The 13,014-nt window shown below is 60.6% G+C and overlaps 2 protein-coding genes across 5 annotated transcripts in view; one reads left to right on the plus strand and one right to left on the minus strand.

Moving 5' to 3' along the window:
* The window catches only part of TMPRSS9 (transmembrane serine protease 9), a 30,354-nt gene extending 18,789 nt beyond the window's left edge, over window positions 1-11,565 (plus strand). The window contains exons 11-18 of the mRNA XM_043586063.1: window positions 74-245; window positions 769-1,040; window positions 1,609-1,745; window positions 5,408-5,789; window positions 9,451-9,622; window positions 10,279-10,544; window positions 10,621-10,757; window positions 11,227-11,565. Coding sequence (XP_043441998.1) covers window positions 74-245; window positions 769-1,040; window positions 1,609-1,745; window positions 5,408-5,789; window positions 9,451-9,622; window positions 10,279-10,544; window positions 10,621-10,757; window positions 11,227-11,388 — 1,700 coding nt within the window. The 3' untranslated portion in view covers window positions 11,389-11,565. The remainder of the gene's footprint in view (window positions 1-73; window positions 246-768; window positions 1,041-1,608; window positions 1,746-5,407; window positions 5,790-9,450; window positions 9,623-10,278; window positions 10,545-10,620; window positions 10,758-11,226) is intronic.
* TIMM13 (translocase of inner mitochondrial membrane 13) lies at window positions 7,146-12,976 on the minus strand. 4 transcript variants are annotated; one of them, XM_043586067.1, is made up of 3 exons: window positions 12,703-12,976; window positions 12,503-12,571; window positions 7,146-8,799 (listed from the first exon to the last, which is right to left on the minus strand). In XM_043586067.1, exons 1-3 carry the CDS (start codon window positions 12,775-12,777, stop codon window positions 8,347-8,349), a joined length of 597 nt encoding a protein of 198 aa, XP_043442002.1. In that variant the 5' UTR covers window positions 12,778-12,976; the 3' UTR covers window positions 7,146-8,346. The 4 variants fall into 4 exon arrangements, with proteins under 4 accessions (XP_043442002.1, XP_043442001.1, XP_043442004.1 ...); XM_043586066.1 differs by having other exon boundaries at window positions 12,658-12,946; XM_043586069.1 differs by lacking the exon at window positions 7,146-8,799 and adding an exon at window positions 10,917-12,351 and having other exon boundaries at window positions 12,703-12,890.
* Between the last annotated feature and the right edge of the window lie 38 nt (window positions 12,977-13,014).

The following is a 13,014-nucleotide window of genomic DNA, read 5'->3' on the forward strand; positions in this document are numbered from 1 at the left end:
GTGCTGGCTCCCGGCAGCTCTCTGCGGGAAGGAGATGCATGCCGCCTGGGCCCTTCTCTCTTGTTCCCCACAGAGTGCGGGGCCAGGCCCGCCATGGAGAAGCCCACTCGGATCGTGGGCGGGCTGGGAGCCGTGTCCGGGGAAGTGCCCTGGCAGGTCAGCCTGAAGGAAGGTTCCCGGCACTTCTGTGGCGCCACCGTGGTGGGGGACCGCTGGCTGCTGTCGGCCGCCCACTGCTTCAACCAGTAAGACCCACCCCGGCCCCCGGGTCTGCGCAGCCACCCCTGTGCCCCTCTGTCACCCGGTGCCCTGCCCCCTCCTCTCGTGAACACGAATCCTGCCACACAGAGGCAGCCCTTCCCCTGGGCTCAAGAACTGGTTCTGTCCAGCTGCAAACCGAGAGGGAACAGGCGGGAGAAGTGAGGGTTCGGGGTGGGGGGGCCTCTCAAGGGCCCCACCTGGGCCGCAGCTCCTGGGGGGAGGATTCTGCTGGGCTGGTCTCTGGGGGACAAGTGGGGGCATCTTCGCCTCCGCCCCATGGTTAGTCTGTCAGTCACAGGGCACCAGGGGCCCCTTGTGTTCTAGCCAGAGGACATGAGCCCGCAGGGGCTCCCTGCCTTGTCCACAGGCCCCCGGCCTGGGACCACTTTTGGGCAACAGCCGTGTGGCCCTTCCGTCCTCCCGGCGCCCCTCCCCAGAGCCCGGGCCCCACAGCTGTGCCTGGCGTCCTGGGGGCAGCGGGGTGTCTGAGCGGCCCCTTGTCGGCAGCACGAAGGTGGAGCTGGTGCGGGCCCACCTGGGCACCGCGTCCCTCACGGGCGTCGGCGGAAACCCAGTGAAGATGGGGCTCAAGCGGGCGGTGCTGCACCCCCAGTACAACCCCGGCATCCTGGACTTCGATGTGGCCGTGCTGGAGCTGGCCGGGCCCCTGGGCTTCAACAAGTACATCCAGCCTGTCTGCCTGCCCCTGGCTATCCAGAAGTTCCCCGTGGGCCGGAAGTGCATGATCTCCGGCTGGGGTAACACACAGGAGGGAAACGGTGAGCTCCCCACCAGGCCCTCCGGTCCCACCCCTGCAAACTCCTCTCCCCTCCGCTCCCCTCAGGGTCGCAGGCTCTGGCGCACGGGCAGTGCGGCTGCTTCGTAAAGGTCTATCATCGGTGCCCAGCCCATCCGCTGGTTTACAGACGGTCTCTGGGGGCTTTCCTGCTACAAGGGCAGAGCTCAGTTCCAACAGAGACTGTCTGGCCCGTAAAGCCATGATTATGTGCTCTGTGGCCCTTGGTAGACAAGCTCGGAGACCCTTGTGCTGTACCCTTCAGGGACCCCCAAGAGTTAGTGCTGCTTTTGTCCTCCCTGCAGGTCACCCAAGGCGCTAGGGAATCCGCCCGGGGATGTTGGTGAGAGTCTAGGGTGCTGAGTAGCAGCACGGGGTCCGCCCCCTTATCACGACACGACCGCACGGATCCCTGCGGCCCGGAGGGGCTGTGGTTCTTTATCCATAGGGCAGGGACTCCCCTCCCCGGGTGGGTGTTGCCACAGCGTAGCCGACGTCGAAGAGGGATCGCTCTGTGAGTGAGCTTGTGTGGGGCCTCCTCTCCTTGGCAGCCACCAAGCCCGACATTCTGCAGAGAGCGTCTGTGGGCATCATAGACCAGAAGGCGTGCAGCGCACTCTACAACTCCTCCCTCACGGACAGGATGCTCTGCGCCGGCTTCCTGGAGGGCAAAGTGGACTCCTGCCAGGTGAGCATCCAGGGGGCCGCCTGACGTGTTCGCAGACGGAAGGGAAGCAGTTTCCAGTGCGTCACAGCGAGCAGGGGAACCCTCAAGGGAACCCGAATGCCTGTAAATATGTGGTTTAGAGAAACTGTCATATTTCCAAGCAGAAGGTGAGGTGGGTGTGCATAAAAATACACTAACTTGAAAATGTGCAGCATGTATTCACAGGAGAAAAAGCTAATCACAAGTTATGGCACATGTGACTGCTCTGTGTCACAGGGTAGCCAGTGAGCACCTGAGGTGTGTGTGATCCAGCTTAGGGGAAACCTGGCTCCAGAACCATGCCGTGAAGGCCAAAGAAATACACAAGTGGAGAAATGTATAGTCTCGGAAACATTGATGTGGGGCGCCTGGGTGGCTCAGTTGGTTAAGCATCTGATTCGGTTTTGGCTCAGGTCATGATCTCACAGTTTGTAGGATCAAGCCCCATGTCAGACTTTGCACTGACAGCACAGAGCCTGATTGGGATTCCGTCCCCCCCTCCCCCCGCTGTCTCTCTCCCTCTCCCCCTCCCTCTCTCTCCCCCTCTCCTCCTCTTCCTACCACGTCTGTCTTTCTCAAAAAACATTTTAAAAAATCTTGAAGAAATATCGATGCAAAACCCTTAATAAAATATTAGACTAAATCTAATAATGTGTTAAAAGGAAAATAAATCACAACCATAGTGAGTTTATCTCATAAGATCTAGTCTGACACAGGAGAACCCAGTAACGCCACTCATCACATTAGTGGACCAAAAGGGAAAAAGGGCGTCTTCTCCAAAACCACAGAAAAAGGCATCCGATACTTTTTAACAACCATTCGTAATTACGATTTTAAGAAATTCCAATCCTATGAAAGACAACAGAAACCTACAGCCGACATCATGTTGATGGTGAAACAAAGCCTTCCATTCACACGCCAGGCTGCCTGCTGTCACCAAGGACATCTGGATTAATGCGGGAAGTCAAGAAAAAAGCATAGGGATTTGTAAAGTAGACAAAAATGTAATCTGCAGTAACATGACTGTCTACCAAAAAAGTAAAATAAAATAAAAACACACAGAGCCAAGTAAGAAACTACAAAGATTCAAAAGAGTCCAGCAAGTCTGGCTTGATACAAGGTCATACAAAGTCAAGAACGTTTCTTTTCCCAGCAAAAATCAGCATCCTAGAAAAAGGGATCCCACTGGCGTGGGAACAAAATCTGTGTGGTGTCTAGCAGTAAACTCTAGACGTTCAAGGTTTTCGTGGAGAATGGAAAAACATACCATATTCATGGATGGTAAGACAATATTATGAAGATCTGTTTGTCTCCATTTTTTCCTATAAATCACTGCAATTCCAGGCAAAATTCCAATAGCATTTCACCATATGACTTGGCAGGCTGGCTTTAAATTCACGCAGGAGAGCAAAGTAATGGTACCTGACCAGGCAGGATAGTCCCGGTAAAGAAGAATCAGGAATGTGCGTACCGCCGGGAACAACAAAATGGGAAGTGGCGATGGCTCCTGCTTCTGCGTCAACAACCAGCCCGAAGCTTAGCGACTGGGAACGAGACTCATCGATGGGGCTCCTGAACCTGCACTTTGGTAAGAGCTCAGCAGGGACGGATTCCGCCTGCTCGTCCCAGCAGAGAGGGCCAGGGCCCCAAAGGGTGGACTTCAGTGGTAACACTCGGAGGTATTGCTCACGTCCGCCAGGTTGAAGATATCGGCTGCAACATAAATGTACACTCACAGGCCGCAGTTGAGGGAAATGCGGCAAATAACTTGCAGCGGGAACCTCTAGGGCAGCTTCTGGGAAGTGCACTTGTGGGTTCAAATCCTGGCTCCTCTTCCCACAAGCTCCGTGACTCCGGGCACGTTACTCAGCCTCTCTGGGCCTCAGATTCTTGTCTCTAAAACAGGGTCATAGTAATACCTGTCTGCTAGGGCTGCTGTGACTTGAATGAATGAAGCAAGTTGCAAAATATTACGCGTAACATTTATGTACATTTTAAAGACAGCACTACGTATTTTCTAAAATTACTAATAAGTGTAAAAGCATAGTGGGACCCACCAAGCTCCTAATATGTTCACTTTTGGGGAAATGGGGCCCCGGGGCCAGGAGCAGGGCTGTGTCGGTCCCCGCTGCCGTGCGACAAAACTCCCCAAAGCTTGGTGGTGTGAAACAGCCATTTCTTCCAATCATGGATTTTGTGGGTTGGAAATTCCGGTGGGGCCCAGTGGGGCTGGCTTGTGTGCTCCACGTGGCGTCTGCGGCCTGCAGTGGGACGGCTCAAAGGCTGATGTCCCAGGAGATTCTGAAGGGGTTTCGACTTGCACATCCAATACCGGTCGTTGGCTGGGGTCTCAGCTACACCCTACATGTGGCCTCTCCACGTGGACTCCGCCTGGCTCCTTCCCACCTCGAAACGTGCTGGCTGGCTCCCAAGAGCAGGTAATTCAAGGCAGCAAGATGGAAGTCACCTGGCATCACTGTCCCCAAAGTCTAGGGGCGAAGGCAGCCACAGAGCTGTGCCCAGGGTCATGTGGAGAGGCAGACCCCCACCACCCAATGGGAGGAGTGCCAAGATCTCCGCGTTCAAAGAGCACATGTGGGACGAGGGAGACAGTCTCCTGCCACCTTTGGGAAAAGCAGTCTGCTGTGTGGCCTAAGCTCTATTGTAACATTCTGAGTTTTTAAAGAAAAGCAAGGGGTGCCTGGCTGGCTCTGTCGGTTAAGTGTCCGACTTCAGCTCAGGTCATGATCTCACGGTTCGTGGGTTCGGGCTCTGTGTCAGGCTCTGTGCTGACAGCTCAGAGCCTGGAGCCTGCTTCGGATTCTGTGTCTCCTCTCTCTGACCCTCCCCCATTCATGCTCTGTCTCTGTCTCTCTCTCTCTGTCTCAAAAATAAACAAACATGAAAAAAATTAAAACAAAAAACAAAATGGGGGGGCCTGGGTGGCTCAGTCCGTTGAGCCTCTGACTCTTGATTTCAGCTCGGGTCATGATCTCACAGTCCAGGACTTGGAGCCCCGTGTCCAGCCGGCTCTGTGCAGACTACATGGAACCTGCTGGGGATTCTGTCTCTCCCTCCGCCCCTTTCCCGCTCTCTCTCCCTCTCTCAAAAATAAGTTAAAAAAAAAATTTGTTTTTTTTTTTTTTTTTCTTTTTAAAGGAAGAGCAGTGTGTTACTGGTGTAATTTTTTTGAAATGTATAGGAAAAAGGCTGGCGGCTAATGAGCAGAGATTGGGTTTTCTGTGTTTTTTTTTTTTTTTTTTTTTTTTTTTTTACATCTCAAGAACAAAAGCAGGAAAAATTGAAGTTCAGAGAGAAGTGACTTGATCAAGGTCATGCAAGGTCTGAAGCCAGGTCTCCGGAGCCCCCGTGCCGTGTCTCCTGCTCCACTGATGGGTCTCAGCCACCCATGGGAAGGCTGGAGGGCCAGGCGGTGCCCCCTGCAGAGAAGGCGCCGCAGGGTCACAGCCAGCTCTTTACTTTCTTCCTTTAACTTCCTCCCCTCTCCCCCCCCCTTAAGTCTCTGAGGAATAAGTGATCTGCATCATGGCGTGTGCTGGGGGCGGACGGCGTGTGGTCTCACGCACCGTGTGAAATGATGGCCACAACAGATGTAGCTCACCTTCTCCTTCCTTCCCTTTCAGGGCGACTCCGGGGGACCCCTGGCCTGCGAGGAGGCCCCCGGTGTGTTTTACCTGGCGGGGATTGTGAGCTGGGGGGTCGGCTGCGCTCAGGCCCGGAGACCTGGCGTGTACGCTCGAATCACCAGGCTGAAGGGCTGGATCCTGGACACCATGTCCTCCGGCCTCCTCCCCACCGCGAGGACCCCCGCCACCAGGCAGTCCTCTGGGACGGCAGCTGCCTTCACAGTCCCGGGAGTCCCGGCCAGCACAGCCACCCCCTCGGCCACCAGCAGGGCAACCAGCCAGCCCGCCAACATGACTGCAGCCACCGTGAGCGCCACTGCTGGGGGACAGACACCCCTCCCAGACGCCCCGAGGACCACCGTGGGCTTCCAGCCACCAGGTACTGGGGCGAGTGGAGTGATGTGCGGGTGGCAGGGGTCCCGTGTGGGTCTGCTCACGCTGTTAACGTCACAGGGGCCACAGTGCGTGGAGGGTGGGGGCAGGCTTCAACAGACGCTTGTTCTCACCCAGGCTGGAGGTCAGAAGTCTGTGTAGACACTGTGCTCTCCCTTGTCCGTGTCCTCATGGGACTGTCCCTCTGTGCGTGTCTGTGTCCTCATGTCGTCACCTGTAAGGACACCTGTCACACTGGATCAGCACCCTCCCCCCCCTCCCAGTACCGAGAGCCAGGGACACGGGCACTGGTTGGCCAGATGTGTGTTGTCTAGTGACAGATGCCTTAGCCCCAAGCCCCTGTCTGCTCCTGTGCTATTTATTATTTATTTACTTATTTATTTTTAATTTTTTTAAGTCTGTTTATTCACTTAGACAGCCCAAGTAGGGGAGGGGCAGAGAGAGAGGAAGAGAGAATCCCAAGCAGGCTTTGCACTGTCAGCGCAAAACTTGATGTCGGCCTTGAACCCACCAACCACAAGACCATGACCCTGGCTGAAGCCAGATGCTTAACCTACTGAGCCACCCAGGTGCCCCTATTTTTTATTAAAAAAAATTTTTACTGTTTATTTTTGAGACAGAGAGCGGGGCAGAGAGAGAGGGAGACACAGAATCCGAAACAGGCTCCAGGCTCTGAGCTGTCAGCACAGAGCCTGACACGGGGCTCGAACTCATGAACCATGAAATCATGACCTGAGCCAAAGCTGGACACTCAACCAACTGAGTCACCCGGGCACTCCTTTATTTTTTTAATGCTTATTTATTATTTATTTTGAGAGAGCGTGCACGGGTGGGGGAGGGGCAAAAGGAGAGGGACAGAGAGAGAATCCCAAGCAGGCTGTGCGCTGTGCCCGACATGAGCCCAACGTGGGGCTCGATCCCACGACCCTGAGACCACGACTTGAGCTGAAACCAAGAGGTGGACGCTCAATTGAAGGCCACCCAGGCGCCGCTGTCTGCTCCTGTTACAAAACGGAGACTTTTCTGAGGCACCAGGGCATGTGGAGGAGTGTCCGGCGGGAGGGTCATCACGGACGTCCAGGCACCTGTCGTCCATGCTTGAAACCCTCCTCTGGGCCGCCCTGGGCCGAGCCTGCCGTGCGATGCCATGCGGCGCGGCAGGGAACCAGACGTTGGCGATGCACACACAGCCCCTGGCAGGCAGGAGTGAAAAGGGGACTGTGCAGGCCCCAGCTGACCCCACAGGCCCCGCTCAGGGGCCCCTGGCTAAATTGGCTCAGCCCATCTTGGCAGAACGGGCCCAGAGAGATACTGACGGAGAACGTGCCTTGGAGATCCTTCGTGTGTGACTAAAGCGTTTTTTATGAAACAGTGATCAGAAGGTACGAACGCGTACTGGCAGGTCCGGAGTAAAACGCCATCACGAGCAGCCAGCGTCATACTGGCTGCAGCGTCGTGGGGAACCAAGGGCAGGACAAGGCTGGCTTCTGTGGGGCGCGGGGTGTGCTGGCGGGACCCCTGTCTTAGCAACCATCCCACTCCTGCCCTGCCAACCCCCCCCCCCCCAACCGTGTCAGTTTCAAGGGACCGAGCGGTAGGTCGCAAAACTCAGAGAGGAAGTGCTGCCCCAGAGGAGGGGCCCTACCAAGTAGGGTGGAGGCGGGGTGGGGGGATGGGGGAGGGCCCCGGGCACGCCGCCCCCGCCTGCCCCCAGCAGACGTGAACGTTGTGCTCGTGTCCAGATGCTGAGGGACTGCTGAGGGACGGCGGTCTGGCTTCATTCAGGCGGGGAGCGGGTCGGCAGGGAGGGACCGAGCACGCTTCTGGGAGTCCCAGGGCTTCAGCACGTGGGGCTGCGGGCCTCTGCCGGCTGCATCAGCTTCCCTTCCTCCTGGGGAGTTTCCCAGAATTCCCGGCTGTTCCAAGTCCCCATCTCCAGCATCCTCACCGACTCCCCTATAGAGACTGCGACCCAGGGGGGTTTCCCTGCTTCCCTCCTGCATCAGGGTCCCTCCCTGGGCCCCCTGGATCCCCACTGTCCTGTTCAGGGGTGGCAGGGGTGTGTGCATCTGGTCTAACCCCAGGACACAGGAGCTGGGGGAAAGTGCTCATGGTCACTGTCTTTAAGGATGTGTCGCCTTCTCTTCCCTATTCTCTTCCCTTTCCCTCGCACGCATATGGATGTGTGCACACGTGGCCCGATGAGCCTGGGTCGCTCAGGCACAGACCTGTGCCCACAAAGCCAGGTTTAGGGGCTCGCTGCAGCGAGGCAGCCCGCACACCTTCAGAACCATCACACGGCTCCCAGACCAAGGAAGGGTCTGGGGGCACAGAGGGGGTGGATGGCATCGAAAAGAAGCAGTCTCTGTTGGCCGCGAGCCCAGTCGGCCACATGCCAGGGGTCCGGGCGAGGGTGGTCTAGACCCTTTCAGGGGGACCCAGGTCCTGTTTCCCTGGTAACACAAAGTTAAGACGGATGCGGAGCATCCAGTCTGGAACCCGCTGAGAAGTTATGCACCTGGACCGGAAAGGAGACCAAGGTCTCAGGCCAAAGGGGGTCTTCTGTTCACGTGGCTCTGGTTCCTGACGGCAGTTTCTGCCGGTCTGGGTGCAGGGAAGCTTCCAGCAGGGACACTCAGGGATACTTCACAGCTGCCGCTGCTTGTTCTTGGCAGAAACACTGTCTCTGTAGCCGGCTCTATCTGGGTCTGGCCTCCCGCCCTGGTGATTTTTACTGTTCTAATAGTCACAGCCAAGTTTTTAACTTGGCCTCCAGTGGAGGTGAGGAAGCCCCCTGGAATGGCACACATTCTCGCGTCGTTCAGCGTGGGGGGCACTTCCAGGAGAGGAGCTGTTTCCATCAGATTCCCCAGGCCTCCTGGTCTTGGGCAAGATCCCCATGGTGTTGGCGTGTTGGGGGTGGGGCTGAGAGGGAACCGGGCAGGTGGCCCCCCATCTCTCCGTTCTCCCCTTCCAGCTGAGGTTGGGACAGGAGGCTGAAAGGCAGGAAAGGCGGGCTGGGGAAGGAGGACCGTTCCGGAGGCGGGAAATTCCTTGTGGGAATGACAGGGCAGGTCCCTGAGGGCCCCTATGGGCGGGAAGGGTTCCCGCAGCACCCCTTACAACCACCAGTTTGTTCTGTCTGCAGTAGTGTTCTGAGAGGGCATCTTGTGCTGAGGGAGGGGGAGTGATACATGTCACAGCCTGGAGGAAGTGTCAAGGGAAGGGTACTGAGTCACACAGGACCCCAGTAAGGGGAGATGCCCAGAGAGGGCATCCAGGGCAGTGCAGGAGCTGTTGGGACAGGGAAGGGGCCTATTGGGCAGCAGCCTAGGGTGTGCAAAGGCCCCGGGGCAGCAAGGAACTTGGCTACTACGGCAGTGGAAGACGCCTGGTGAGGGGAGGGAGGTGAGCAGTTGCTGGGCTGGCCCTCAGCCACGAAGGAGGCAAACCTAAAATGCATTTCAAATACTACTGGAGAAAAGCTCAGAGAAGCCTCATTTGCAGGCCTAACCACCAGGCCCAGTGTTCCTGACAGCGGAGGTTTCCCGAGGCAGGTCCCCCAACCTAGTGTGGGCTCCTCCTACCCTGCGCGCCGCAGGCAGGGATGCGCTCGCCCGCCGATCTGTCACCCGACTCCCCCGCAGACTGTGGCCTGGCACCGGTGGCAGCGATGACCAGGATCGTGGGCGGCAGCGCCGCGGCCCGCGGGGAGTGGCCGTGGCAGGTGAGCCTGTGGCTGCGGCGCCGGGAGCACCGCTGCGGGGCCGTCCTGGTGGCCGAGAGGTGGCTGCTGTCGGCGGCGCACTGCTTCGATGTGTGAGTCCGGCCGCCCCAACGCCCCTGGCCTGTGCGCTTCACTGGAGCGCCTTGTCTGAAAACTCACCGCGTTGCCTGTCCACGCTTTGGCCCCAGATGCCCTCCCCAGCCACTGGCACCCACCGCCCCAGACCGGCCCCTTCTGTATACAGCCCCTCCCCTGGCCCAGCCGCACCGCGGTCCCGGCCAGCCCCGCAGCCCCCCCACCCCCCACCCCGAACCCTGGCCATGGCCTCTCCCGGCACCAGGGGGCCAGGTCTGCAGCCACGGGCGGGGCGGGGCGAAAGGCTCTGGGGAACGATGGAACACTCCCACCTTGGCCCGCCCCGCTGGCACTTGGCACCAGACCCAAAGGCCACCCAGTGGTGAGTCCCCTTCCCGATAGGGCGCTCGTAGGGTGGACCAGGCTAGGGGCCCTGTCCTCCAGGGAAACGCGCAGCGCGACTCCCAGGGCCAGAGCCCTAATACTTGACGGGAACGGAAACGCTTGTGGTGTCACCTCCGTGCGCGGTAGCGCTCACTCCAGGCACGGGACCCCCGCACCCTCCCCGCCGTCCTAGGGGGAAGCGACGACAGCCCCGTTTCCAGATGGGGGGGGGGGGGCGCGCCCGGGACGCGGGGATTCGGGCCGACGCCTGTCCCCGCGCGCCCCGCAGCTACGGGGACCCCAAGCAGTGGGCGGCCTTCCTGGGCACGCCGTTCCTGAGTGGCGCCGAGGGGCAGCTGGAGCGGGTGGCGCGCATCTACAAACACCCCTTCTACAACCTCTACACGCTCGACTACGACGTGGCGCTGCTCGAGCTGGCGGGGCCCGTGCGCCGCGGCCGCCTGGTGCGGCCCATCTGCCTGCCCGAGCCCACGCCGCGGCCCCCCGACGGCGCGCGCTGCGTCATCACCGGCTGGGGCTCGGTGCGCGAGGGAGGTAGGCTCGGCAGCCCCCCCCCTGCCCCCGCCGCGGCGAGAGGGCCCTGGGCCCACGGCTCCCGTTTCTCCCGCAGGCTCGATGGCGCGGCAGCTGCAGAAGGCGGCCGTGCGCCTCCTCAGCGAGCAGACGTGCCGCCGCTTCTACCCGGTGCAGATCAGCAGTCGCATGCTGTGCGCCGGCTTCCCGCAGGGCGGCGTGGACAGCTGTTCGGTGAGCGCACTCTGCAGCGGAAGCGGGCGCTTCTCGGGACCCAGGTCCCACGCGCAGAGGGCAAGGGGGGCGTGGCGGGGCGAAGTCGTCCCCGCTGCAAGACCCTCCGGCGCCGCCCTCTCAAGCCCACCAAGCAGGGCACCTTTTCTGACCCTGGAGGAATTTTCACTCGACCACCGTTTATTGGGCAACCATTATGAGCCGGTTTCGGCGCCTCGGCATCCCCCGCCCCCCTCCCCGGCCCGGCAGCGGCGGGATGGGGACGTGGGCTGGGCAGTGACTGCCGCGTGAGGCCCCCATTCAACCCGGGGGAAATACCGAGTGTCCATGAATGTCTGCATGAACGGGTCATCCTAACCTAGAACCCCTTCCCCAGAAAATAAGCTCAAGAGGAAAAGGACCCGGGCCCAAGGGCTGCTATGGGGGAGGTAGTGGCCTGCTCTTAAGGCCTTTCCTCTCCTTCCCTCAGGGCGACGCCGGGGGACCCCTGGCCTGCAGGGAGCCCTCTGGCCGGTGGGTGCTAACTGGGGTCACCAGCTGGGGGTACGGCTGCGGGCGGCCCCACTTCCCAGGGGTCTATACTCGGGTGGCTGCCGTCAGAGGCTGGATCGGGCAGAACATCCAGGAGTGACCGCCAGCACGTGGCTGCACACGCCCGGGAGGAGAGGTGACGGCGCCAGGAACCGGCTGGCCCCTCTGCCGGAGGAGGAGAGTCTAGGTGGTGGGCGGGCGGGGGGCTAGGGGGCTGCGGGTAACCGGGTGCACGTTTGCTGCTTATTTGGATCCAATAAACAGCCCCTTGTCCCTAGCCTGCTGGCTCAGCACCTCCGTATCACAGCAGGGACCGTTCGGCTGCTGCTCACCCGGGGCCCAGATATGGGAGGTGCGGGGAAGGGGCAGCAAGGCCTCCCCGGGGCAGGACTACCCTCCGTCTTTGGCGCCGGAGCTGGGGCGGGGGGGGGGGGGGGGGCGGGGTCTGGCCAAGCCTCCTCTTCAAGCTGCTTTTCGCGTGAGCAACCGGCTCCTGGTCATGGTCATTGGAAACCAGGGGCACAGAGGGTAAAGAGGCACAGGCCGGTCAGGGGACCCGGGAACACGCCGGGCCACCTCCCGCAGAGACCCCCTCCAGGGAACACCGATCGGGTGCTCTCCGCACCTCCCTTATTGGCCCCCACCTTCAGGTGGCCACAGCCAGGTGGGGCCTGACTATGCCCCCAGGTCCCAGGGCGGATTCTCCGCCCCAGGTGCACGGTGAGCCTGGACCCCGCAGGGGCCGCGCCGCCTGCAATCTGGGAAGTCCCAGGGCCCCCCACGACCCGAGGGAGCGACGACCCCAGTGTGGCGGCACCGGTCTCGTCCTCAGGAACCACGGGCAGGCAGGATGCACAGGCGGGCCCCCGCTTCACAAAGGGCCTTTATGGAAACGGAAAAGGGGGTTGGGGTGGGGGCCTGCCGGGAGCCCGCGGGGCCGGACGCGGCGCGGAGGGGGGGGGGGTCACATGTTGGCTCGCTCCCGCTGTAGCCGCGAGTTGTAGGCGCGGGACACGGTGTTCCAGGCGTCCATGTAGCGGTCCATGCACATGGCGATACACTTCTGCGGGCGGGAAGGGGGCGCGGCTCGGCTCAGCAACGGCCGGACCGGCGCCCCACCCCAGGCAGCGGGCCGCGCACGCGCACTCGTCCCACCGCGACGCCCGTTGATCCGCGCACGCGTACTTGCCTCCACGCGGCCCCACGCGCCTCACCTGCTCCGAATTGTCCAGGGAGCCCCCCGGCTTCCCGATGCACTTCCGGAAGCACTTGTCCGTCATCCTCTGTGGGGACAACGCGAACTGAGCCGCGACACCCGCGCCCGGTGGACCCCACTGCCCTCGGCGCCCGCCCCGGCCCGACCCCGGACCTGCAGCAGCTCCTGCGCGTTAGCCACGGCGATCTGCACCTTCACCTGCTCCATGATGAGCCCCGGGTCCAGTTTGCCGCCGCCGGAGCTCCCGAAGTCCGAGCCGAAGCCACCCTCCATGGCTCCGCAAAGTCAACCGAACCGAGACCGCGTGCGCCGACCCGTACCCGCGCCGGAAGTTGCCCCCCCAGGGCACCACGGGAAATGGAGTCCGGGCTTGTCGGACTACGACCCCCACAAAGCTGTGCTTCCACCTTTGCGCATGCGCGGATAGGCGTCACCTTCTGCGCCGACAGCTTTTGGTTTCGAGGCCCCGGGCCTGCAGAAAACGTCCCCGGCTCGTCCTGCGGATCCCGC

This window comes from Prionailurus bengalensis, chromosome A2 (assembly GCF_016509475.1).
Source record: "Prionailurus bengalensis isolate Pbe53 chromosome A2, Fcat_Pben_1.1_paternal_pri, whole genome shotgun sequence".
NCBI lineage: Eukaryota > Metazoa > Chordata > Mammalia > Carnivora > Felidae > Prionailurus > Prionailurus bengalensis.

Bases quoted from the DNA above. Each gene is read 5' to 3' on its own strand.
- TIMM13 (XM_043586066.1), bottom strand. From the start codon at position 12,777: ATGGAGGGTGGCTTCGGCTCGGACTTCGGGAGCTCCGGCGGCGGCAAA. The intron at 12,572-12,657 runs GTCCGGGGTCGG...TTGTCCCCACAG, and splicing joins ACGCGCAGGAGCTGCTGCAG to AGGATGACGGACAAGTGCTT. The intron at 8,800-12,502 runs GTGAGGCGCGTG...CCTGCCTTTCAG, and splicing joins CCCTGGACAATTCGGAGCAG to CCTCCTGTCCCAACCTCAGC.